The sequence below is a fragment of the Thunnus albacares genome, chromosome 10, assembly GCF_914725855.1.
Source record: "Thunnus albacares chromosome 10, fThuAlb1.1, whole genome shotgun sequence".
Taxonomy (NCBI): Eukaryota; Metazoa; Chordata; class Actinopteri; order Scombriformes; family Scombridae; genus Thunnus; species Thunnus albacares.
The window spans coordinates 19689510-19716669 of NC_058115.1; the positions used below are offsets into that span (position 1 = coordinate 19689510).

The 27160-nt window shown below is 39.5% G+C and overlaps 1 protein-coding gene across 3 annotated transcripts; it reads right to left on the reverse strand.

Moving 5' to 3' along the window:
- Positions 1-97: 97 nt before the first annotated feature.
- On the reverse strand, positions 98-26565 carry si:dkeyp-115e12.6 (centromere protein F). Of its 3 annotated transcripts, XM_044364258.1 has the most exons (20): positions 25420-26565; positions 22711-22860; positions 22531-22624; positions 22232-22409; positions 20402-20598; positions 19208-19311; positions 18814-18878; positions 17985-18246; positions 15005-15198; positions 14215-14340; positions 13853-13981; positions 11561-11683; positions 10391-10526; positions 8329-9800; positions 6947-7843; positions 6376-6692; positions 5607-5691; positions 4428-5025; positions 3259-3387; positions 98-1740 (listed from the first exon to the last, which is right to left on the reverse strand). In XM_044364258.1, exons 4-19 carry the CDS (start codon positions 22391-22393, stop codon positions 3272-3274), a joined length of 4983 nt encoding a protein of 1660 aa, XP_044220193.1. In that variant the 5' UTR covers positions 22394-22409; positions 22531-22624; positions 22711-22860; positions 25420-26565; the 3' UTR covers positions 98-1740; positions 3259-3271. The 3 variants fall into 3 exon arrangements, with proteins under 3 accessions (XP_044220193.1, XP_044220194.1, XP_044220192.1); XM_044364259.1 differs by lacking the exon at positions 22711-22860 and having other exon boundaries at positions 17985-18243; XM_044364257.1 differs by lacking the exon at positions 22711-22860.
- Between the last annotated feature and the right edge of the window lie 595 nt (positions 26566-27160).

Here is a 27160-nt window from a genome sequence, read left to right on the forward strand (position 1 = left end):
ATCACACAGACATAACGTCTCGACATGAAGTTCACAGCCTGACTTCTCAGACTCGAAGGTGCTCACACAGTAAATTAATCCAAACGGGAGACAACAGTTAAATTAGGAGCAAGCCTTTTTATTCTAGCAGCAAACACAACACAAATACATTCACATGAAAGTGTCCAAAAAAAGGCAAAAGATACACAGTTAGTTTTCCCACTCGGAGTCTGACAATCCCACCTCACTGCCAAAAGACTACAGATCCCAGAGATATGAAGGCAGCTGAAAGGGAGGAAAAGTGTGTGTGTGTGTGTGTGTGTGTTTGTGTGAGGGTGTCAAAATAGCAAATGAATGGCAGTGAATCAGTGCAGTAACAGTTCACTCTGTTCTTACTGAGTCAACAAGCCACGGTCAGGAGAGAACAACTCTACCTCTAAATAAAATGTAAACATAAAAAAAAAAAAACAAATCACTCCACACTTTAAACACAAATGTGTCTCAAAAGTCACTGGTCTTGAGCACAACAAGGTTTTAACAAACTGGTCAAACCCTGTAAGCATGCAAAGTGGTGAAATCCTCTGTTAAAGGGCAAAATACAAACTGTACATCAACTCAAAACTCATCTACAAAATCTACAGTGTTCATAAATCTGGGCTACTGTTGTCTGTGGCACAGTGACAAATGTGCAAGACAGGAAATCTTTCAAAAATAGATACATCAATCAAATAAATTAAGATATAAGAAAGCAGCTCAATTTCTCGCTGTCCTCCGCTAACAAAATAAAGCGTCACGTTTAGTTTTTTGGCAAATTAACTACTGAGTGCTCGTTAGTGTAAGGCAGAAAAGCAAAGCAGCAGAGGGAGGAGAGAGGGAGCTCAGTGTGTATCACCATACATGGAGCGGAAACCAACGCAGGTTAGATTGAGTCATAGACATGAGCTCGCCCCTCTCCCTCTCTCTCTCTCTCTCTCTCTCTCTCTCCCCCCTCCCCATACACACACACACACACACACACACACATATACAAACAGTAACATCAAGAAGAAGACACACATGTTCAAATGCACAGCGAATGTCCCACACGCTCACACATTTTTTTTTTGTAAACACCCGCGTTCACAACTAAAACACATTCAAGTGTCCATAAATAAGCCACCTCAAGAATTAAACACAAAAAAATAGCACATTTTAACAAACAGGCCTCTCTTGGCTTCACCTTTTTGGAAAACAAGTCAGACTTATCTTGACAGGAGCTTGTTTAGAAAAGCTTCCACTAGGCACTGATTCACTCAGAGTAGACATAAGTTAATTCGGAGTTACTAAATCCTAAACAGTCCCTTTTGAAGAGTACTCGTTAACTTCAAGAAACATCAACAAACATCACTAAATCACTACATCCGTCCTTAAATACACAGGTGGGTGTGAAGTAACTGCATCCTTACAGACAGTAAAGTCTCCACACAGCAATTAGAGGGTAAACTAGTGAATATTGAATTAAAAACTACAACTAATAAAACATTTTAGATCCAAAGTGGAGATGTGTATTCAGCAAGTGCAGGCTCAGTTACCTGCAGACACACACACACACTCGTACAGGAGTCCCTGTGTGATTGCAGCACTAACAGATGCTGCTCCTGTGTTGGTCTGAAGGTCCGAGGTGCTTCAGGTTGCTGGTGATCGGAGTGTCTTTGTAAACCTGCTGTCGTCCATCACTGAGGTTGCCAATCAGGCCGCAGTGATTGATTCTTTCCACCACATCTGTAGACAACGTTAATGCAAAAAGATGCAAATGAAACACAGACATTTAGTCTCAATAGAGTCAAAATCTTAATCAAATAAAAAAGACCTACAATAATAATTCAATACAATAATTTCACTAAGAATGTTGAGGGGACAAGTAACTATATTTTTGAAGGAAAAAAAAATCAAGCAAATCCCATGAAAAGACTAAAAACAACAATAAATTGATCCTACTAACAAGTATTGTCAGTCTCCAATGACCTCCATTATTTTTTTAATTCTGTACACACATTCTCACCTGAGCTCACTTTAATAACCTGATGTTTGGTCATCAGACTTTCATCAATACTTTCATCACAAATTTTGCCTGATGAAGGTCTGAGTGTGTGAGATTCTTTGGCTTTTCTGTTCAAGTTAAACTTGAACTAAACTAACTTTTTTAAAGTGTCCAGAAGATAATAAGATACATCAATGAGTCGCACTGTCGCACTGAGTGACATGTTACTTCATTACGATGACTGTCACATGACTGCAGTAAATACTCTGCAGCACCCAACAAATACACGAGTACTTACTTCTGTTTGAGTAACGCTACTGAAACAAACAGTGACCTGCTGTTTAAGGAAATTATTTAGCCCAAAAAACAAACAAACAAAAACTATATTTATATATATGTTTTTAAAGATTTATATCTTCAGTAAGAACACATGGGCTTCAGGTTATTGACTCGGGATATCGAGAACTGGTGTCATTTAATGGGATTTACTGGTAATAACAAAAATATAAGATATTGGCAACCTTATTTTTTAATTAAGTCAGATCGCTGCCCTGGAGGCAAAGAACTAGCATGTGATTTAGCGGAGGAACTAGATGAGCCACGTTGAGTTATCTCAACAAAATATGTACAATTAATACTAAACCGTCTCTTTAGACAATTTAATGTAGGGCTGCAAATATGGATTATTTTCATAATTGATTCATCTGCTGGTTATTTTCTCATTTAATCGTTTAGTATATGAAATGTTAAAAAATAGTGAAAAGATGGCAGACATCTCACACATTTTCTCAGAGGCCACAGTAATGTCCTCACACATATACGACCAGTAAAGACAGCAAATTGTCACATTGAAGAAGTTGAGGCCAGAGAAACTTTGGCATTTTTGCTTAAAAAGATGACAAACAATTAATTGATTATCAAAATAGTTGCAGATGAATTTTCTGTTGATCGATTTATCTATTAATCGTTGCAGCTCTATTGTAATGTCTCCTAAGCAGACAAATTAAAACCTGACTGCTGCACAAGTATTTCCATACAGTATTACTCTGATATATATACACTGTTAAAAAGGACGAGACCATCTGTGCAGTCACAAGTAATAAAGCTGTGATTTAAATACGTTTAGTCTAAATAACTTGTTTGAGGTTGTTGTTATTGTAAAAATTAGAAACCTGTTACAGGAAATTTTGTTTCTTGGGACACAAAATCTACACGAGTTTCCTCATTACTTGATGATGGTCTATGGAAGGTACCTGTACCTGTAGCTGTGTTTTAATCTGTCTCCTCCTGTCCCGGGTCTTTCTGAGGGGCGGGTACGACAGCCGTTCCTAACAAACCCCTCCTCACTATGTAGGGACATGACGGACCAGTGGGGATGTCTGCAAAACCTGGAGGACAGGAAGAAGCAGGACAGAGGAATAAATAAGAGGATTAGAGCAAAAGAGTAGATAAAAAGGCAGCACACATGACAGGACTTCTGTTTTCTGTACTTTACAAACTCAAAAAGTCACGACTGAGCTTTATAGAGTCAGAGACTGTAACCATGAACATTTAAAAAAAAACAAAAAACACTTATATTCCAACATTTGCTTTGTCAGGGCAGGATGCTGTGTCGTGGACATATAGTACGCTATATGGCTTTTTTGTCTTTTCCTGACTGTTTAATCACCAGCTTTTAACTTTCAAACAGACCCTCAAACTTAAGGGTGGTTGTCCATTAAAATAAAATAAAATCCTCCAGCTTTGTATGTCAGAATAGAAGCATCAAGAGGACGACTGAAGGTTTTTTGGGGGTTTTCTGCTGTTTGCAGGACATTGCCATCTCTCCCATTAAAGTAATCTTTCGGAAACAATATGAAACTTTGGGAAAGAGGCTCTTTTTCCTGCCAGATCCTCATAAAGATGAAAAGATTAATCAATTTCAGCTCTAAGCATTCAGTACTGAGATAGGACTGGGAAAATGTTTAGTCTCGCTTATCAACAAGACTGTAAGCAGACAATACAGTACTAGTCTAGCTCTATTAAAAGTGAAAAAATGTCAGCAAACTCAAACTGGTGCCACAACAAACTGAGACAGTGTCTGGAGTGACGAGGTCTGAGGCACAGTTACAGTTTTAGCTTTTTGATAAGGTGCAACAACTAAAGAATCAACAATAAGTATGAAGAGGCAGTGGCAGTGTAAACACCTATGCCCAGATTACAGCTGTTTTGACACACTTGGGAAAAAACAAAACACTTCAAATCTACTTTACGCTCTTTTAAGTCTGATAGCCAACACAGCACCAATACTGTATGTATGTCTGACGCTTCTTTTAACTTAAAATGTCATAAAAATAGCGAAAAGGATTTTGTACAAATTCAATTCAAATCTGATGTTTTATAGGGTCAGTTTTCCTTTTTTCCCCCCACAAACTTGCTAATAATTTACCTTTCATGACAACTTCCGGCAGGCCGTACGGTTCATATTCGGTGTCGTCAAAAGCGGCTGACAGTTGTGTCCTGTTCCGGCGGATTCTTTCTGCAAGACGCGCCGGGTCAGCCGGGATAGGGAAGGAACTAGTAAACAACATTTTGTCTCCTGACTCTGCCACCCCAGATAGCGGGACAGGAGAGACAGGGGGTGAATCCACTAACTCTTCATCATCCTCCTCTTCTTCTTCCTCCTCCTCAGTCTGTGTGTATGCACAGTGGAGTTCAGATGCTGTTGGAGGACTGCAAGGATACAAACTTTCTTCTGTTTGACTGCTGACGGTTCTCGTTTCTGTCCTGAAATCTCTCTCTGGGGAGTCATTGGTTGTGTTTATTTCATTGGTTGCTCTGGAAGTGTTTGGTTTGGCCTCAGGAGTTTCTGATTTTGGTCTGATTTGGCTCTTTGAGACTTTGTGGGGATCTTTGGTGATGTGTTGTTGACCTGTTTTCTCAGATGATGTTTGCAGAAGTTCAGTATCTCTCTTCTCTTTGTGTTGTGTTGGACAGGTATCCGACTGCTGTAAGAAGCTGATCTCCTGGTTTTCTTTTTCAGATTCCTAAATCAAGAGAGAAACACAGAAATTAAAGTTTTTCCAACAAAAGACAAATACTCAGGACATGTGTTTCGAGTTTTGATGCAAAAGGAAAACTGATAACGCTTTATTAATCCAATTAATTTCCTGGACAGAGTTGTGTAATTTGGAGTTTTCTTGAAAAACAGCAATATATTGAGTTATACATATATATCTATGGAAACTTTACTCTCTTTACATGTTGAATAATATGCTTCCCCGACAACAGATTTCACATTTTTGCATGTTCAGCTTACTTCCAGTGCCATGACGAAAAGACTCTCCAAGTTACACAAACAATTATTTGGAATTATTTAAGTTGAAGTGTACCAATTTAACACTGTCTCTATTCTCCCTATAATTAGCACAAAATTACATAGTTCTTGCAGAAACGTCCTGGGAAATTCTTAGGAAATTACAGACCTGTAAAATAAAGCGTCACTGGAAACACAAATTTAGTCCTTATTCCTAAAATATTCCAGGAAACCTTGAAGAGTCTTACAATATCCTACAACACATTTGGTCGTCTGGTATGTAAGTAAGTGATTATTTAAAAAAAAGCTCACCATGTCAATCTCGGCAGTGTCCTGTACTGAAGTCTTTTTTGAAGACTGGAGACTCTTCGGTTCAGAGAGGTTGCTCTGCTGCAGTCTTGTGGAAAAACAGGAAAAAATATTAATTCAAAGCAGACACAAAAGAAGACAGAAGAACAACAAAAGCTTTTCTATGATCAAAGATCAAACAGTAAAAATATAAAATTATATACAGTACTGTGCAAAAGTTTTAGGCACTTTAGATGTTTAGATGTTAAGCAATACCATCAAGGAGGCCTCTGATCAGACCCAAATTTATTCTGCAGCATGACAATGACTCCAAACAACCAGAGTCCTAAATCACTATCTTCAGTGACAAAAGGTACAAGGAGTCCTGCAACAGATGGTGCGGCCTCCACAGAGCCCTGATCTCAACATCATCGAGTCAGTTTGAGATCACATGAAGAGACGGAAGCAACTGAGACGTCCAAATGCACATAACAACTGTGGTAACTTCTCAAAGATGCAGGAACAACTGACCTGCCAAGTACCTTGAAAAGCTGTGTGCAGGTGTACCGAAGAGAACCGGTGTGTGTGGTCACACCAAATATTAATTTAATTTATGTTTCTGCTGCTTTATATGAAGTTAATTGATAAATAAAAACTATTCATGGCATTATTATTTTTAGTGGCTAAAACCTTTGCACAGTACTGTAATTACAGTATATTTGAAATGAGGATAGTAGACTCAGACGTTATAAACATAATTCTGAACACTCCCAGCTCCATGTGAGTGTGTTACCTGGAGAACATCATGCGACCCTGAAGTTTCTTGGTGGAGCAGGACAGGAATAACTCATCTTCTCTGATGACTGTCACATGACCGGGGTTCTGGGGGACACCCAGAGGTGCTGGTTCCTGATGAAGAATGTGGGTCATGTCATAAGTGTGCTGCTGGCTTGAGACCTGGTCCTGGATCTCAGACTGGTTGTCTTTGTTGGGAAGGATGTGTTCAAATGTTGGGGCGGGTTGAGAGGCTAATCTCCAAACAGCCAGCTCCTCGTTCTGCTGCTGGGTCTCCTCAGAGAGAGCCCGAAGTTTCTTCTGCAGCGCCACAACCTGGACAGGAGAGAAAGGACAGGATAGACTGAAATAAACACAAGATTCTACTAAAACTCACACAGGAAAAATACATATTTGTACTGTATCATGCCATGTTTATGTCCAAATACAACTGGTGGAAAGAAAACTAGGTTGACAATTTAATTTTCTCAAATAATATATAAATATTTTATTTACAAGACATGGATTCAGTTTTCAAATCCCATATTTTTGTCACTCTTGTTTGATATGACACTGTGAAATATCACTACCTGTTGCTCTAGATGGTTGATCTGAAGCTGAGATGCTGCCTCAGCCTCTTCATCAGCCTCAGTTGTACTTTTATCTTCCCTTTCTAAAACTTGTCTTTCATCTTCACTCCTTCTCATACTCAGCAGCAGAGACTGTCGTGCTTCGGTGGTGATGTCACTTGGCACATTAGTTGTTTTCTGCTCCTTTGAGCAGGACAGAGTTACATTTCCTGTGTTTTGGTCTTGCTCCACTGGGTCTTCTTGGTTTTCGCTGGCAGCGTGTAGTGCTAAGTTGTTTGTGTCTGAAACCATCAAGGCCTCAATTCTTTGTTTCAGCAGCTGATTCTCCTTTTGGAGAGCGAGTAGTTCTGCAACTACGCCTGTTGTTCCTCCATCTTGACCACACTCAGTCTTCACACAAGCAGAGTCATGGTTACTTTGAGTCTTTTCAGAGTCCAGTTCAGAGTCTTGACGCTGAGCCTCTGATAATGCATTGCTTGCATTATCTACTTCACTGCTGATAGGTGTTGGTTTTTTAGCATCAGAGGTCCCAATCTCTGGTTGACTTGCATCTTTTTGTGCATGAGAGTCAGTGTCAGTCAGTGAGGTTGTAGTGAAGAAGGTAACAGCTGACTCCTTTTCGTGATTTGGTTGAAATTCAGGGGAATCCACTGAATCATCTCGGCTTCCCCTCTCTCGCCTCTCTTCTTTTGATTCTTTCTTCTCTACCTCTTTGACACCTATCGCCTCTCCCTCTCTTCCAGCCTTGAGTGCTTCCAGCTCTTGCTTGCAGCGCTGCAGTTCCTCTCCCTGGCTGAGGAGGGTGCTCTCCTTCTCCTGTAGCTCAGCTAGAAGTCCAGAGATGTGCTGGCTCTGGTTCTCAAAGGCCATGGTTAACTGTTTGGTCTGACTTGTCACCTAAGAGTAAAATAAAGATTGAAGGATAAAGGAACAGAGAAATTGTTAAAAAAATAACCAGACCAGGTCCTTTGCTGTGTTTTTAGAACAGCTATACAACACATAGCAGAATTTATATATCTATCTTTTGATAAATCTTTGCAATAATACATGAATATTATTCTTCCACATGGCAATATCATTCTTCAATCTGTACCTAAATATTATGATCAGTAGTGAAATATAACACGGGAATGTAGTCACAGGTGTGCTTTTACCAATGTGCAGTATGGATGTTCTCATGGAGGCATTTCTCAGCCATCACAAATACCGAACAAAGCTATACGTTTTAAAATTGGTCCAATAGTTACCTTGTGGAGTATCCTACTGAGAATTAAAGTGTTATCATTTAGTAAATGAATAAAATAAATGTCTTTGTATCTCATTAATAGTTTTACTGAGACTGGACAAGGTTTATGGGCTAAAGAATATCCACCCTGATTTACCTGGTTCTGCAGGGCTTTCAGTTTAACCTCGCACTGGTTAGCACGATCTGTCTCCCTTAAGTTTTCTTTCCGTAATCGATCCACCTCCTTTGTCAAATCAGCGGGGGCAGAATCACCCCTCTGGCAGTGGAGGTCTGAGACCACTGGCCTTGTTTGCCCCTCATCCGACAGATGTGAGTGTTCAGGATCTATCACCGTTTGCTCTTCTTGGATAAGATCCATTGTTGCCTGAGATACAAGTGTGTTGCGTTGGTTGGTGGACTGACAGAAGAGGAGATGCTGCTCAGGTGAAGGGAGGAGTTTCTTTTCCCAGCCAATGATGTTGGAGTTGAGCTCATCATTATGAAGAGTCAGATATGGCAGCGGGCTGTTGGCTACTGAGAGTTTGTCCTCTTCCAATGAGTCTTCATTTCTGCTGCACTTTAGTTCCTCCAGTTTGGCCTCAAGTTCTGCCAGTTTCATGTTCAGCTCCGTCTTTATATGTTTATCTGTGTTTATTATTTGATTGCGCTCCTCTTCCTCTCTCTGTCTCTCTTCTCGTTCTAAAGCTAACTGGGCCTTAACCTCTGCTAGCTGCTTCTTCAGCTGGATATTAAGTTCTATCATTTCGCTCTCCCTGTCTTCTTGTGTTTTCTTTGTTCCCTCCTCCTCCTCTTTTCTCTCATTATTTTCTCTTTCTTCCCTTCCTCTCTTCATCTCTGTCTCCAAAGCTGACAGGGCCTTCCTCAACCTTTCTGTCTCAGCCCTCTCCTTCTCCAGCTGTGCCTTCCATTCCTTGTCCTGCTCGTCTTTCTCCACACCCTGGCTGGCGTGTTTTCGGCTGAGCTGTTTCAGCCGGGTTCTGGCTTCTGACTCAGCCCGTCGTTGGACCTCAAGATCCTCCAGTCGTTTCTGGAGTTCTTCACGCACATCTTGTAACTCTGAACGTAGTGTGGCATTCTCCTTCTGGAGCTCTTTGGAGGCTATGGCCTGCTCGGACTTGAGAGGTGGTGTCTTATCAGCAGAGCGCATCAACCTGCAGTTATCACCATCCATGGAAGTCATGGTGGGTGTAACAGAAGTAGACTCGGAGGATCTGCACAGTACTTGATCAAATGAGGAAGGCTTGTTTGTCCCAGAGCTGTCACACTCCATCGTCTCATTTCTACTCTTGTTCTCCTCATCGTTACTTCCTCTTCTGTGTCGTCCTCCTTGCAAACGCTCAGAGTCTTGTGAGATGAGGACAGTGATGTGTTCAGAGTCTATGCCTTCACCTGGCTCTCTGTCAGTGGGGTAAGATGCTGTAATCTCTGCCTTTCCCTCGTACTCCTCCTCTTCTTCCTTTTCCCTCGTCTGCTCGGCTCGGCTGGTGGCAGGCCTCTTTGTATAAGTTGACAGTCGAGACTGATGAGAGAGGGAAGGTTGAGGGGAGAAGCTCTGTCCAACAGAGCAATACTGGGCCGGTTGTAGAGGTACTGGGGCAGCTTTTTGCTCTGAAAAGACAGACAGCAGAATAAAAGATTGTTTTTCTAATACAACACAACACACAACACATACAATAAGAAATAATTAGTTGGATAAAAAGCTGTAAATAGAGCAATTTTTTTATTATTATTTTTAAGTCCATTACTGGAGAAGTTCAATGTATTTTTATTTGAGAAAATAGGTGATCTATTATTGACCAGCAGGGGGCAGAATTGGGATGAGAGACTTGTGCATTAAAAGGGAATTAACATGGTATGTACTGTGTAGCATACCTGCATTTCAAGTGCTTTATCATCAGAACTATAATGAATGTCCACCAATTATTTAAAATCAAAAATGAATTTTATTTACAAGGAATCCACCAAAGGACACATATCAGCAAGTGTTTCTCTTTCTGTTGATTCTTTAAATAAGATACTGAATCCCTACTATCACCTGACCTCTGACCTTCCCATGGAGGGAGGAAAGAGAAAATGTCTCTACAAGATCTCCAGATCAATAACATATCACATTAACATAATAATCAGTTAACACCCTATGACTGATAAATCTCATAGATGTCTCCTCTCTCCCACCCACAGCTCCCTCCTTACAATACCTTGCAGTTCTTTGAGGAGACGCAAGGCGTCACCTCGCTCCTCTGCCAGTCTCTTCCCCTCCTCCTCCAGAACTCGCTCTTTCTTCCTGCTCTGTTCCAGACTCACTGCCACACCCTCCGCCTCACGCACCGCTTCCTAATGTGAGGATAAATTACAAATGAGGTGGATTAAATCCAGTCAAATGGAAGTTGGCTCTAGTTTTCACAGTAAGAACTGAATTTATTTGAGGTACTTACAAAGATTCAGATCAGTTGTTCCTACAGTAGTCATCACAACATTTATCATACATACAAATCATTCCTCAGATGTTTTACAGAATGTGAAATATTTGTTGTCTTTGGAGCCTCTAAATGGGCCTGTAATGAATTATGTCTGCCAGAGTTTATTAAAACATAGCCACTAATAACTAGATGAGAGTGTGCAATATTGCCAATAGTCTAATTTTAATACTTCCACCTGGAATATTTGTACTTGTGCAGCGGGAATTCCAGATGACAGATAACTGTGTAAGAGCTGTGTACTAAGAGCTTCATGTAAAAACAGTGTCACAACAGTTACAAGCCAGAGACACATAAAACTAATGCCACCTGTGTTTATTACAAGGTAAACATGTAATAAACAGCCACTGACAAACTTCTTTGCAGACTGTATCAAGCTTTGGTCTGGTATTTTAACATATGGTTTTAGCAAAGGCTTTCTGATGCATACAGACACTAGCTTTTCTTGTGTGCAAGTCGCAGTGGGAGTCAGAGAGTATTTTCCAGGTTGTTTTTTTTTAGTACAGTGTGATTAAAGGAGGTTTATTCCCTGCCAATGTGACCGGTAGGTGAGGCAAGTTATGAAACTAATATCAGACAAATCCTTTGGCTGTCGTCTGGAGTTCATTTTTAGCTCTGTGAAATCCTCTCTAATGCTAAACCATTATTGAACATAATACAGAGAAGCTGTAATTTAATCATTATTTATTTACAATTTACTTATTATCAAAATCTTACAGACTGACATATGGTACATTAAGGTGCTGTTAAAAAATTTACAGAGTTCATCAAATGTCCACAGCTCAGTTAATGAATAATTGATGCATATAGACCCTGACTCACTAAGCTCAGCACTGCCACCAGCCTGTGTATGTGTGTGTATGTGTGTGTGTGTGTGTGTGTGTGTCTTACTGTCAGTTTGGCTTGTGTCTGTGCCTCTTTCTTTTGGCTCTCCTGCAGCTGTCCCTCCGTCCATTTCAGTTTCTCTTTCAGAGTCTCCAATTCTTTATCCAACGCCTGCTTCTGCAGAGACAGCTGACACACAATGTTTTGATTCAGTGGTAGCCAGAAAAGAAGAGACATTAAATCAAAGAGGATGGGAGGGAAAAGATATGAGAAAAAGGTGAAGAATAGCAGGTGAAAAGAACAAAGAAATTGAAAAATGAATGCCTGTCTTGATATGGGCGCAGCAGTCAGGACCAGTGAAGGGAACAGGAAGCAGGAGAGCAATCAGTGATCAATAGCGAGCACAAGCAGAGTCTAATGTGTTTTTTTACCTCTGTGGGGAAACAAATGAAGACTTAACAGACTATAGCTGATTGGCTTCCCACCAGTTCTTATAGAAAATCAGACGACAAGCAGTTCTTAAACAAGTGCTACTTAAAAGCTACTGTAACAGCACAGAACATTTCTTTGTAATCTAATTATATCTACTAATCAAACAAATCAGTTAATATCTGTGTTACTTTCTTCAACTTTGTTAGTCTTGTGTATTATGCTAACTACTCATAATGTGGAAAACATTGATATATAAATATATGGATTCTGAGTAGAGTTTATCGTACATGAATAAGCTGTCAAAGTGGTAAATATAGCTCATAGTGTCAATATAATTCTGTAGAATACATGTTTTATGGAAACCTTTCAGAATGTTTTTATGTTGGGCTAATGTGGGCTTTGGTCTACAACACTGACGGACCACATGACTCCAAGTGAACCTACATGATCCTCTCAGGCTTTAATGCAAAGGTAATTTTAAGAGTGGTGTAAGGAATAACCTTTGAGAGAAGCAGCAGGTGATCTGTAATTCAATACTTTTTCCCTGCAACAACTCAACACTGCTCATGAATTGTTCCTATATGCCAATCGAACATGTGGATCATTTTGATCTCTCTCGAATTACCAGCTTTTCGTGTTTTTTGGGAGTTATGCAGATCATAACCAGATTGTTTCAAGGTAGTAATGATTAGTCTGTTGTGCAATAAATCACAATGTGATTTATTGCATTCAAATATCTATAAAATAATCTATAAAATTATTACTTATGCTGTGACTGAAACTGCATGCATGAGCAAACTTTAAAAACAAGGCAAAATAAAGAAAAAAGAAAAAGGAAAATCAAAACTGCAAACACAAATTCCACAAAGAGCTATGCAAATTGGTCACTTGGGTCACATGAACTGTGCACTATCAGCAGTTGAATGTCACTTGAACACAAACTGTGCCTCTATTGTACGTAGTCGCTGTGGCCTTATCAGATATAAGATAACATCTGTTTGGTTTACAAAGGGCTAACAGTAAGGTTTTAAGGGACACTGTGGGTAGACTTGACTCTCATTGTTTACAGCATGTTTAAAAGCGTAGGAATCGAAGTCTGAGGAATAGTTTCTTTCTTTGTATGCATCAAGAGGCTCAACCTTGACTTGAGATTAAAATTTGCATTATTGTTCTGCTGATAAAAAGTAAATAACACAGCATTCCTTCACGTGTGAGTAATTTAAATGAAAAAAAAAAATCACAACACCACGTTTTGCTCATGCGACCTGCTCCAAACACACCTTCCATCTTCACCCTCATCCCGCAGTCATGCCTTCACGCCTCTGTTACCAAGAACGCTGACTTTCTCACACACAAGTTATGAGTTATACGTTTGTTTCACGCTTCCATAGCAAAAGCATTCTGCAGTGTCAAACGCAGTCACACCATCATTACCTTCGTCGCTCAACCTTTCCACTGGGGAGAAACCGAGAGGAGAGGAGAAGGAAGGACGAAGCGGAGAGAGGAGAGGACAGGAGAGCAGGTTGGGAAAAAAAGGAAAATACACACAGAGAAAGAGAGAGTGAAACAGAGAGCGAGAGAAAACAACAGGGGCATGAAACAAGCGTGGGAGAAGTGACATAAGTTTATTGACCTTTGATACAAATAATACAAGTCCCAGGAGAAAGAGGACGAGAGGACAGAGACAGAAAAAGCAGAAAAGTGAAGCAGGAAATAGCTGAAAAAACAGATCAGACGTATGACACCAAAAAGATAAACAATATGTCCAGAATATCATTTTGGTCCTGTTTTAAGTGTTGATACAGAACCGATTTAAAGGTTTTATCCTGAAATCGTATGAAAATGTACAGTCCGGTAGAGAGCTTGTTCTTTGCCTCATCTTGTGCATATTGTACGTACATACATTGTGTGTGTGTGTGTGTCTACCTTGTCAGCCTGGGCCTGCAGGGCATTGTGGAGTGTCCTGGCCTGCTGGAGCTCCTGGTTGAGCTTATTCATCTCCTGCTGATGGTGCTTCTCTAGACACTGTCTTTCCTTCTGAAGCTCCAACAAATCCTGCATGCAACAAACACACACACACGCCAGTCTTCAACTGTAATGTGGGACCCAATTATTTCTTTCACAGAGAGAATGGAAGAAAATATGGATGCCGTTTGTGTCCAAGCAACTTGAAACTGTGTCTCGCTTCCTTTGATTGTTATATCTCTTGTTAGTGTTACATCTTCCTCTGTTCCTCTCAATCTGTCATGTCCTGTCCATTCATCCCTCCATCCATCCATCTCTCTCACCCTCTGATTTTGTTTCTCCAGCTCTTTGGTGCGTTGCTGGTGTTGCAGTCGGCTACTCTCAGCATTCTGCCTCTGACACTTCATCTCTTCTTGTAGCTGCTTCAGCCTCTGCTCTCCTCTTGATGCCTGAAAAAAAACAAAAAACACAAAATATTCTCTTTTATATTGATAATACAATGCATTTTTGTGTTCATAACTTTTTAGTGTTTATGCCTGTGAAAGATATTGCAGGTATGGCCATGTTTGTGTCTTTGTGGAAACATTAAGTCACTTCACAGAAGCTATTGTATTGACTTGTTTTTATGTGTCTTGTTTAAGGCATTTGTTGTATTGTTTTTGATTTGTTTACCTTGTTTTAATCTTGTAATGCTGATTACGAGTCTGCATTTGACATTAAGATCAGGAAAGCATTAACATTTTGAGAGCTGAGCATAGTGACTCTTAACAAACAAAACAATTAATGGGAGTATCAGTGGCCTCTCCCAGTCTCTCCTCAGCATTGTTCATTGTTTGCAAAAAAGGTAAGATCACACTGAATATCATCTGGATTGTTTTACAGCCCTGAACAGGACACCGTCTTTACAGCTAAACCTTTTCAAAGTTCCTATCGATAGCATATGGTGGAGCAAGTGTAATATTTCCAACATGTTTGTTCTTTTCAGGGAAGCTGAAGATGAATGTATTTACAAATGAAGCTGACACCCATTTTATTGGGAATGTAAAGCACTAGTATGAATCACAATCATTTGTTTTCCGTAGTTGTACCACCAGCAATCGTTATAACAATTACCCGTTCACTCTCCTGGGCCATACGTGTGTGTGCCAGGCTGAGCTCGTCGCGGGCTCTCTGCAGACTGAGGTCCCTGCTGGCGAGCTCCTTCTTGCTCTGCACCATTTCGTTCTGAGTTGACTTCAATGCCTCAGCCTTCACACGCAGCTCCTCCTCCAGAGAAGAAATGCGACTCCGCAGTTCTGACAAAGATACTGGTGGATGGAACAGACACACAGAAACGCACAAGTTACTACACTAATTTGGGTAAAAAACAGGTCTCAGAAAAACTCATTTGAATTTTGAAACATTTTAATTAAACATTACTGAGATTATAATTAAAAAAAAACAAAAAGAATCACCAAAAGTAGGTAATTGAACATAGTTCTGAAACCATCAACAGGTGCAAGAAAAAGAACGACAGGTTATCAATTCTTAAGGGACAGGAAGACCATTAGCGATAACAGTGTTGCACATACACTCCTCAAATCCTTCTTCTATTTATCTAAGAGTGGATGCCCCATCACTGCATAATTAAGAATTATGCATCTAATAACTTTATTTTCTGTACCAGTTTTTTGTGGGTTTTAACTTACTAATAATATTTTACATTATTGCCGCTCCTCTTCCAGCAGAAAATGATGCAAACAAATATTGATTAAATTGCGCAAATGTTTTGACATTTGACTCCCAAAAACATTTGGAACAAATACAAAAAAACATTTGAATCCCAGTGTAGCAAGGACTCAACTTGAAATGGGTAAAAGTTGACCAAATGGGTGGACGGCAACGGCAAAAACAAAAGAGAAAAAACACTGTAAAAAACACTTTTTTTTGTTCTTTCGCTACTGTGTATCAATAAAGTCTAAAATACCAAAAAAAAAAGAAAAGAAAAACACAACACAAAATTATTAGTAAAGATATCTTTACATTTGACCACCAAATGTCAACAACACAACAGCAACACTAAGTTGGGGTCTTCACAAATGGGGTCAATCCATACAAATGGGGTCAATCCATACAGACTTGCTCATTGATGGCCACAGCTGCTGTATGATACACTTTCACAAGGCCTGCCGATATCTGAAGCCAAGGCTGAAATCAATTTTCTGTCTGTCCCGCATGTTGTTTGTGTATCTTTTCCTATTCGTACTACTCAATAAAAGTATCTAGCATTGTCACAATCATCATCATCATCATCATCATCACCACCATGTGGCTAAACAAAAAGAACGACAATCTACCAATAGAAATGTGTGTTTTGTAATGTTTTGTAAAATATGTCTATGGTGAGTCTAGCAAATACATTAGTAGATATTTGCCTTTAAACATATGTAATCAATTTATTGTGCTACTAATAAATATAAGTTATTTTCTCAGTGCTACTTTCTGTACTACCCAATTAAGAAAATCTCTATAAAAATGTTTTTCATAATAAGTATGTACAACTTATATGATTACAGCATATTACAGTGGGGAGGAGCATTATAAAAACACAAACACACACACAAACAGCACCTAGTCAGCCAAAAAAGCACACCTAAAGAAAACACTGCACCACCCCTCCCCCTCTGTGTCCCAGCAGCTAAAAGAAGCATTTATTGTTTCACATTGAACTCTCCCCTTCCTCTGAACAAACACACACACACACACGCACACAGTGGAGCAGAGAGAAAGGGGAGTGTTATATCACAACTATAAAGTGTATCCAGAGCCACTTCTACAACATGAAGCTACACTGAGAGCAGGCAGAGGAGTCTCCTGCTGAGCCACTGATTTCTACACAACCTCTTATGTAACAAGTGTTGTTTAAGGTTACGCAGAGAACACGAGATGTAGGATGACCACATTGATTTACTTATACTGACTTTGCTATGGTAGTCGCATTAGAGTTAAAAACGACGCCTAAAACAGATCAAATTTTATCATTTGGCCTCATAACTCTGCCCAAGATCACAGCAACAAATAAACTCTGGTTATACTTCAAATGCTGTGTAACTGTCAGTATATGAAACCTAATATAAATGTACAAATTACAAACATTTTAAGGGATCAAGATAGTTATATTTATCATTCAATACTGTCCATAAATCTTAAAAGAAAACCAAAACCAACAATACTTTGATCCTACTAACAAGTGCAATATTGTCTGTGCAAACATAGGTCTCATTGTTGTCTAAGAACTAATGAAAAATGAGCCTCTGTATTGCACTGGGTGACATGTTCCTTCATTCTAATATAATGCTACATAAACTACAGCGCCCACATTCCTACCAAACAACAGTGCCCAGCTGTTTTACTAAGCCTTTAAAAATCTATAAAACAATACATGTTTGACTTGTTTTTATAGATTTAAGTCTTCAGTAGTGAAGAAATGGGCTTAAGACTGAGTGCCACAGACGAGGTAGGGATATCAAAAGGTATTTATAAATGGGTTAAAGCATTCCTGGTTTTGTTCTTTTCGTTGGATTGACTGACAATAAGAAAAATATAGAGAAATTGCCCTTTGGCTAATAATAGTCTATACTGAGTTCTTCTACCAGTTTGCTATCCTTCAATGAAAATTCAAGACCAGCTATAATCGAGCTTTTGCTGCTGTGGCCTCGGGCTCTGGATCAGGCTGCATATTGACATTAGTTTGATCAACAATGTTGACTGTTGTAAACAACATCTGTATTTGTACTCGCAGCATTTGACTGAGGTCTGCAAAACCCTGTATTAGAGTGGACAAGCATCCAAAATCAAAGGCTAAATTCTGGCATTTAGGACTCTGTTTAACTCAGTAATTTGAATTACTGAGTTAAACAGAGTGAAACTGAGATCTGCTCTTTTTACTTCAGTTCATGCTGGGTCCTGGTCTTAGTACAAGCTACTTCAATAATCCTGCTTTAGGAGACAGGCTGCTGGGCTGAGCCGCATGTGTGTGTGTTTATTTTTTCAAACTGGGCAACACTCAGTCGTTTCCATGTTTCCAAGATAACCATTTGACATCCCCACTCACTGTCTGTTTGTGTCCCAGGGTCCTTCTCCTTCCCACAAACCCCCTGCTCTGACTGGGCATGACTGATGTCAACGGCGGGCGTCTGGGGAGAAGACGGGGATCGTCTCTTGGCTGCCTGCCTCGAGTCATCCCGTTCCCACGGAAACGCAGCCAAGGGAGTAGAGAAGGAGTCCGATTGGTCTGAAGGGTGGCGGTGGGGTGTGCTCTTGTGTTGCTGTCGTGGCAACGAGGCCGTAGGCATGTCTGAGAACTGGAGCCGCTGCTGAAGGGAAGAGAGGGATTAGACAAAAAAGGAGAAAAAAGGGCGTGAAACTGAACAGGATGTCAAACTTTCTTTTGCAAAACTCTTTTGCACTGACAACATGGCTCCAGGGTTAAAGCTCTCTTTCGCTTTAAACTAAACACAACATTTTACTGAAGCATCACTGACTCGTGTTGTATTCATGAAACTTCCTGAGTAAATATTAGATTTGTGATGATGACAAACATATCTTTCCTAAGGGAGCTCTGAGAAAAGCTACAGATCACTTGTACAGTAAAGGTAAACCATAACAATAATTCAGCATTTTCCTTCTTTTTCTATTTTACCTCCAAAAAAACCACAAGGACGTGTATGTATTTTTGCTGACAAACAAGGAGCCATGGTGACAAGATCATAATTATTTAATTAATAGTTAGTTAAAAGACAGAATAACTGAAAGAGAGTGATAAGAAGAAAACAAGAAATGAGCCAAATCCTACAACTACAGAACAGCTTTCAGCTAAAATCCTCTTTGCTCTTAGATTAGCCAGTTTTCTGAAACACAACCAACAACATGCTGGTACTTACTCGGATTTGGAGCGCCCGGTTCTGTCCTTCATCTCTCTGCCCTGACCGCTCCTCCTTTCTGCTCCCTACAGGGCAAAAACACAGCATATGGACTGGACTTACCAAATCCTAGTACCAAATCCTAATCACTAAAGCTGTACAGCACGACAGCGGTGAAGAACCCAAGTGGTTTCATGAAAAGAGAGGAAAGAGAAAATACAACAGTCTCCAGAGAGAAGGGTCGGGAAAGGACACGAGCTGAGGGAGTTCGTTTATAACCTCTCTGCTCATTTGGGACTCTTGTGGTTTTCTGTTTAATTTTCCACATTACACATATTGTGCAGTGAATTAATAAGATAGGAAAGAAACCATTAGAGAGAATAAACACACAGGTCATTAAGTTTCAGGACTGTACCATTGTTTTCCCAGGGTGAGGCTGTATTCCAGCAGGGTGTTGAGAACAGAGTGGTGTCTGCCGACCTGCTGCTGTTCTGCAGCTTCTCCAGTTCTGCCTCCAGCCTGCAAGCAGAGGGATGGAGGTCAGTGTGGGCAACGAAATCGAAAATAAGGATCAGATCAAACAGATGACAGTTTGGTTTATGAATATGTCATCATAAACTTGAGCAACCGGTTTCATGCCATCTAAAAAAAAATCATGTATGAAAAAAACCTGATGCATATCAAGAAAAGCATCTAGTGGGTAATTTTTAATGATGGCCATGAATCTTATTCTGGACCTAATGGCCTCAGTTTAAAGGAATATTTTGACATTTGACACAGAGAAACTGGAGTTAGATGAGAAGATAGTAATCACTCACATGTGTCTGTTAAATATGAAGCTACAGCCAGCAGCTGGCTAATTCAGCTTTGCACAAAGACTGGAAGCAGCTTTCAAGAAATAGCACATGAATGCAGTTAGAAAGACAAATTGTTATTTTTACACTTTGGTTTTCAAAGGGATTTTAAAAACGAGATATAAAATGTTAACTAGTAGCTTTAGAGGTGCTGGGAGGCAGATTTTATTTTGCTGCTTGGACTAGCTTCATATTTAACAGACAGATATGAGAAAATATTTAACTATTCCTTTAAAAGATGCTAAACTAGCACTGGAGAATATAAATGTAATTTAATTTTACATTATAGATGTACAAAGTTAAATTTTATAATACTGATACCAATTCAGAGTGCAGATCTATTACTTTAACTGTATTGTTATGATGGTTTTATATTGGATTAAGTGGACATTATTGGTCATTAACTGATGCATAATTGATTTTCACATATCAGAGAGCTTAAACGACTTTCTAAATGTGCAAAACTTGGCAGAAAATCAGTTCTCAACAGTCTGATTTCTGATGTTGCAGATGTTCTTCCAGCATTCTGAAAATTATCTGTTAAAAACATCCCAGATCAAGTACTCATATTTCATTAATAAATAACATCTCACTGCTACATTAAATTTTAATACCAACTCTGCTGTTCTTACTGAGAATATAAAACCTCCTACAGAAAAACGAACAACATATAAGACAGATAAAGACAGGGCATTTGACAGAAAAGCTGTCCCAGCTGTTCCAGCTGTTGCGGCTGATTTTTTCTGGTTGCTGACCTTTTGACTTCCTGTGTGAGTTTGTTGTTGACGGAGCGCGAAGCGTCCAGCTGGCCCTCCAAGGAACATACTTGGGCTTGCTTGGTCTGAAGATCCTGGGACAGGCGCTGGCCGCTGGTCACTGCCACCTTGGCCTCCTCCCGAACACTCTGGAGCTCCCTGTGCACAGACTGGAGCTCTCCCCGCACCTCCTCATACTAGGCAGGAGGGGAGGAGAAGAGAGGAGAGGAGAGTGATTTTAATGATTAAAGTGGTGAAAACAAATAACAAATCCCACTACAGATGATTAACTATGCCAGTGTGTTGCAGAATGATATGGTGAATGTTATCAAATATTTTGTACAACAAAATCTTCTTAACAAATTGTTGTAATAACAACGTTGACTGTTTCTGGAGACAAACTAAACTAGGTTTGGTTTTTCAGAGGTATCACAATAAAGGCTGATGCTGAAAGCTTATACCAGTTAATATCTGTAAACTAAAGGAAAACAAGAGTCTACAACCATGTTAGCGGCTCTGTGAGGCTGTACTTCGGCACAGCCTTGAGCTAAATGCTAACAAGATCACATGACTATGCTAACATACTGATGTTTACCATGTTCACAGTTTAACATTTTAGCATGCTAACAGTCTTTGTACCATAAAGTACAGCTGAGGCTGCTGGGAAGGCTGCCTTATTTTGTACATCAAATTCAAGTTCTCACCACTGTCCACATCCCTCACACTGGTCAACACCTAACTCCTCCAGCTCCCTACGGTCTGCTGATTCCCTTGGTGCATTCAAGAAACGCCTGAAAACTTCCGTGAACAATTCAACACTTGAGCCCCTTCCTCTTTTTAGCACTTTGTTGATTGTTGTACTTCTTTCTTGTTGCTTATGGTATTTCTTATGCACTTGCCTACATTCAGTTGTTTCTTACTTTATATATTAGCCTCGTGGTTGTATGCCTCCACCAACCAGTCAAGTTGCAGTTCACATCCATGTCTGTTATATAATAGTCATATAATATTTGTAGTGAAGACTTTGAAGGAATTTAATCTTGGGTGCCCATCTAGAAACTGTGGTGATTTTATTGGCATCACTAATTCAGTATCCGTTCAAATGTGAAATATGGTCATAATCTCTCCTTCTGTTCCCGAGTTATTGCGTTGAATCGTGGCCATAAAAGTGTTTTCACAGAACATTATGATGTCACAATGAAGTTGACCTTTGACCTTTTGGATATAAAATGTTATCACTTCATCATTTTATCCTATTGGACATTTGTGTGAAACTTTTTCATAGTTAGCATATGAATTCTTGAGTTATAGCCAAAAATGTGTTTTGTGAAGTCACAGTGACATTTGACCTTTGATTGCCAAAGTCTAATCAGTTCATCCTTGAGTCCAAATGGATGTTTGTGGAAATTTGAAGAAATTCCCTCAAGGCGTTCATGAGATATCACGTTCACTTTCAAATGGGAAGGACGGACAGACGTACAGACAGCCTGAAAACATAATACCTCCAGCCACGGCTGTTGCTGGTGTGGAGGCATGAAAACTTCTGCTCTGTCTACGCTCTCTCTCATTGCACTTGTACCTGGTCAGCTACTTGAGAATTTGTACAACAGCTCTTTCAGTCGCTGCCCTCTAACGCTTGATTGTCTTGCCTCACTTGTAAGTTGCTTTGGATCAAAACGTCTGCCAAATGACAAAATGTAAAATGTAAATGTAACTCTTCTCACTACCAGTGAAAATGTTGAAAATACTAATGATATGATTCATAAATCTTTGTGATTCAAATGAATTTTTTGGGTAACAGCATCATATAACCAACATAGTTGCTTTTACCTTCACAGTTTGTTTTTCAAGGCTAGTATTGATGTTGTCCAGCTGCAGCTGTTTCTGCTTGTTCTCTCTGGACAGACGCTCCTGATGGACCTGCAGCTCCTTCACCTTTTGCAGGACCCGTCCAGACAGCCCCACTGTCCAGTCCTCCTCAGCCCAGCTCATCTCTCCCTGTCTGGGCCTGACAGAGTGGAAAAATAACATCAGCCACACAATGCAGACACTATTTAATTAACTTCTACCTTTACATTTTAAGTTTGTCTGCATAAAAGACAGAGTGTTGAGACAATGTGAGAGCTGACCTGTCCTATTCCTGCCTAACAGATCCAGAATCAGACAGTTCCTGGAGCCATGGGAGTCAGCAGCTGGAGTGAAGGAAACAGCAACAAACACAGTCTGAAAGAAAGAGGAAGCACAAGATTGTATATAAGGTACAGGTAGTCGTGCGTCATGTGTGTTGTGACAGAGAATCCAATCCATACCACATCTATCTAAATAAGTCTCAATCATCTGCGCCTCTGGCTCTGAGTCCTGTCTTGAATATGTTATGTTGCCGAGGCTTTGATCCCTCAGGGAGACGCTGGTTGTCACCGCTGGGCAGCTGTGACTCAGTGTTTTCCAACACAGATGGCCTGCAATTTTCCAAGAGCACTCTTCAAGTTGAAAATAAAATCCCTTCTCTCTCAAACCTATGCAGCAGCAGTTACATGTTCACATAGAATTCAACATTTTTGCTCAAAATACTTCACATCTGACTATTTTAGAGTTAAATCTACAAACACTACATTTGCTAACACTTTGTTCATGAGGATAAACACCGACAAAAGCCCACACACACAAGAACAAGCAGTATTAAAAGTGAGAGTGTGTCGGAATGAAGAAAAGCCTGATTGAAAACGACGGCCTGACCAAACCTGTAAAAGTTAATTCTGAACTCAGTTTTGACATGCACTCCAGCCTCGAGGCTATTAACGCCGCAACTCCAGTCACATGGTTTCTGTCATAGTTTACAGGTTGTGTCACAGTGTTTACCTGTTTCTGAGGACAAGAATGGCAGAAATACACAACTGCACTGACAAAAGTGTTAGTGAGACAAGCAACAACATAAATCCTACAGTAATCACAAAGACTGTAAAACAATATGTTAGAGGGACTGCTTCAAAGTGAGTTTGTATGTGATTTCTTTAGGGTGACATGTTAAGCGTTGTGTTAATGAGAATAAGATGCTCGTTGGTTAAGAGGAAGCATTTAGTTTAATTTATGGCTGCAGTTATCGGTTATTCTCATAATCTATTATTCTATCAATACATTGTGATTCATCTATTTATAGTTTAGTCTCTAAAATGTCAGAAAATAGTAGAAAACGGCCTTTTGCAAATTCCCAGAGCTCAAGGTCTTCAAATTGCTTATTTTGTATTACCAAAAGTTAAAAACTTAAATGATGTAACTAGAGTTGCAATGATTAGTTGATTAATCAATTAGATGATTGGCAGAAAATTAATTGGCAACTAATCTGATAATCAAAAAAATCATTTTAGTAATTTTTAAAGTAAAAATGCCAAAGCTTCTCAATTGTGAGAATTTGAAGCTTTTCTGTGCCGTACATTCTAGTAATCTGAATATATTTGGATTTTAGACTGTTGATCTGACAAAAAAAGACATTTGAGCTGAGCTTTAAGAAATTTTAACGGGCATTTTTCTCTATTTTCTAATATTTTATAGACAAACTGATTCATCTGAATGAAGATCGTAGATAGATAATTTCTATCGCTGTCCTTGGTGTTTTGATTGATTGACTGATTTTATTTGACAATATCATTTAAAAAAGAATACCAGCACTGCCAGGGCATTGAGTGCTTACATAAAGGTAAAGTCAGGATAACACAATAAAGCCCTGAGGCTTATTTCCATTGTGGTCCCCAAAGGGAATTAAACAGTCTACCAACCATTTGTCAAGATGGACACAGGAATTCAATATCCGACTTCAGATGTATTATAAAATAGGAACTTAAAAACCAGAAAACATAATCTTGTACACAAACAACATACATTTCTTTTTAAAGAAGCAGACACCACCCAAAAAAATCATCTCACAAAACTTATTTGACATTGTTAAAGATGCAAATATCAGTGGATTAAAGGGTAAATCAACATATTGACCTATCTCGAATCCATGTAGGAATACTAGCAGCACCTGTTAACCTTTGCCACACCTCTTTAAAAAAGGAGGCAGCCTTTTCCATGGTACTAACATGTAGGCATTTCAATGCTTTTTGAATCTATAAAGATTTAATCAAGTTTGTTATACTGGCTCTGCTATTTTGACTATGACCTTTCCCCGTCCTCTATGCATAGTAAAGACAGAAACCAAATGTCCAATTGTCCTAATGTACAATATACTACAGCATATCAACATCACTGAACATTGTATATTTTGCAAATAATATACTATAGTCATAGTTATATCTCTGAACTCTATTCTACTTTTTAGTTATTCTATTTATTTTTCATATGAGTTAGACTATTTAGTTATTGTATATAATTTAACCTTTAATTTTAACAGCATGTAAATAACTATATTTCACTGGTTAATAAGGACCTGCTTCAAAGGTCCCAAGATATCTTATGACCTGCAACTCAATCAGCGCTTACAAAGAAGTGTATTAAGTACAAACTGATTAATTGCTTTCTGCCTGTAGCATTTTTATTTGACCTGCCTCATTGTTTTGAGTTTTGATTTATGTCAAGTGGCTGCTGTAACTCATTAACTTCCCTTTAAGATTATTAAAGTCAGTCGATAACTCTATTAATCATTCTATATCTCTCCATCTATCTAAACTAACTAACTAACTAACTGTTCATCAAGTGGTTAAAAGCAGGTTTAGTTAAGTCTGTGGTCAGAGGTGGCAGACATCCAGAAGTTGGACATTGGCCTGCCGCTGTTACCAACGTCTGATCACGAGGTTCACAACACAACAAGAGACAAGAAATGACAACTTCAGGATCACAAGCAGCTGGATTTCATCATTCGTCATTTTAACGTCCATCCTGAGCAGCAGTGTCAGTGACTGAGCCCGCCGAGACAGACTCTCCTCTGTCGGTTGTTTAGTGTCTGGTTCATCAGCGGTCAGTAGCTGACACTCAACTTCGCTGTGATGCTACAAGCTAACCCCCTCACTAAAGCTACTTACCATTCAGTTTGGAGTTACAAAGGGCGCCAGCCGCAGGGGAGAGGCTCACACTGAGACGGTGCTCCGATACCGTTTAAAAGTAACAGCAACCGCCGGTTATTCACTATATGACGAGCGAGTGGCCGCTTTTAATCCGAAACAAAGCGAACACGTATCGTTAACTGACAGTTTTCATATCCCATAAAGATGCCGCGCGCGTCTCATGCCGCTGACAAGCCAACAGAACGAGACAGAGTCGTTGTGGCACGAGGCGGGTTGGGCCGGGGGTTAGTGACGTAGCAGGGGGATGTTTTGGGAAAAGTCCTCGCGGGCGGAGTGAACCTCTGATGACCTCTAGCGACAAAAACCCCAACCTCAAGTCTAACATATCAACGGTTACACTTCAGTTTCTGATAAACGTGAGTTATACAGCTGCTGCCATCGTAACACGTCTTTAATTTCCGTTATAAAACGATTAGTTCCCGTCCTTGATTATGATTGGCTGAGCCGCGTTCGAAACCGTTGTAAAGTACTATATAAACACACACCTGTGACCGCATTACAACAGTATTACTGCGCCAGTTAGTCATAAATTGTTTCAAAATGTTATGATTATTGATTTACTGGGTGGGCAAAGCATAGATGAGTGGTGGAGAGCGATGGACAGGATAGAAGGGGGAGATAAAAAAGAAATGCAACACGCTGAAATTAATGAGAGAGAAATTAAAGAGCTGGAAAAGTCAAGAAACGAAGTCAGGACCCCGTTAGATTGTGTTGTGAGAGGGATCCTGACCCACCATGCATCATGTAAAGCGGCAAAGACATTGTGAAGTCTAGGATTTTGCCCGAAATCACATAATCATGGTCAGTAAACGTCGTATCCTTCACGTCGTGCCTAACGCCCCTCACCTGCTGTAAAATCATTGTAAACCACGGCCTCTTGTGGCTTATTGCTTTATTGTCAGATATCTGCCCAACCACAAAACTTTAATTGCCACTAATGACTATTGTCATTATCAATTCATCTGTAAATTCTTTTTTTCGATTAATCGATTAGACGTTTGGTCTATAAAATGTCAGAAAATCGTAAAAAAAAATTGTCGACCACTTTTTCACGAAAACCTTAGATGCAACCTCAAATGTCTTGCTTTGTCCAGAACAACAGTCCATAACCCAAATATATTCAGTTTATTATCATAAAGATTAAATAAACCAGAAAATGTTCACATTTAATGGAATGAAAGTTTTTGTTTTCTTAAAAAATGACTCGAGGTGATTAATCAATTATCAAAATAGCTGGCTACTAATCAATTAATCGACTAATCGTCACATCGTCTGGATATAGCGATATAGCAAAAAATAAAGCAAAATCTTGTGAGTGGGCCTTAGGTTTCTTTTGTAGGTTTTTTTTTTGTTTTTTTGTCAAAGTATTATTTGCAATGTCAAGAAAGACTTCTCACCTTCAATTCTTTATGGCAATTTGATTAATTGTAATTAATCAAATATGCACTATTTAAGCACAATATTAAATAACATGATGAAAGGCTGGTCGGCTTAGTTTAGTTTTAGTCTTAAGACCTTCATTGTTTCAGCTGATACTGCTTACATGTTGCATATTTCTAAATTGATTAGTAATTAATTTACCTCGCAGTAAACATGGAGCTGTGTAATGCTTCAGCATATGAATAGTTGACACAGTTTCTATTTGCACAGAGAGTGAGAGTAATAGGGATTTTTTTCCCCCCAGAGACCTCCACGCAGG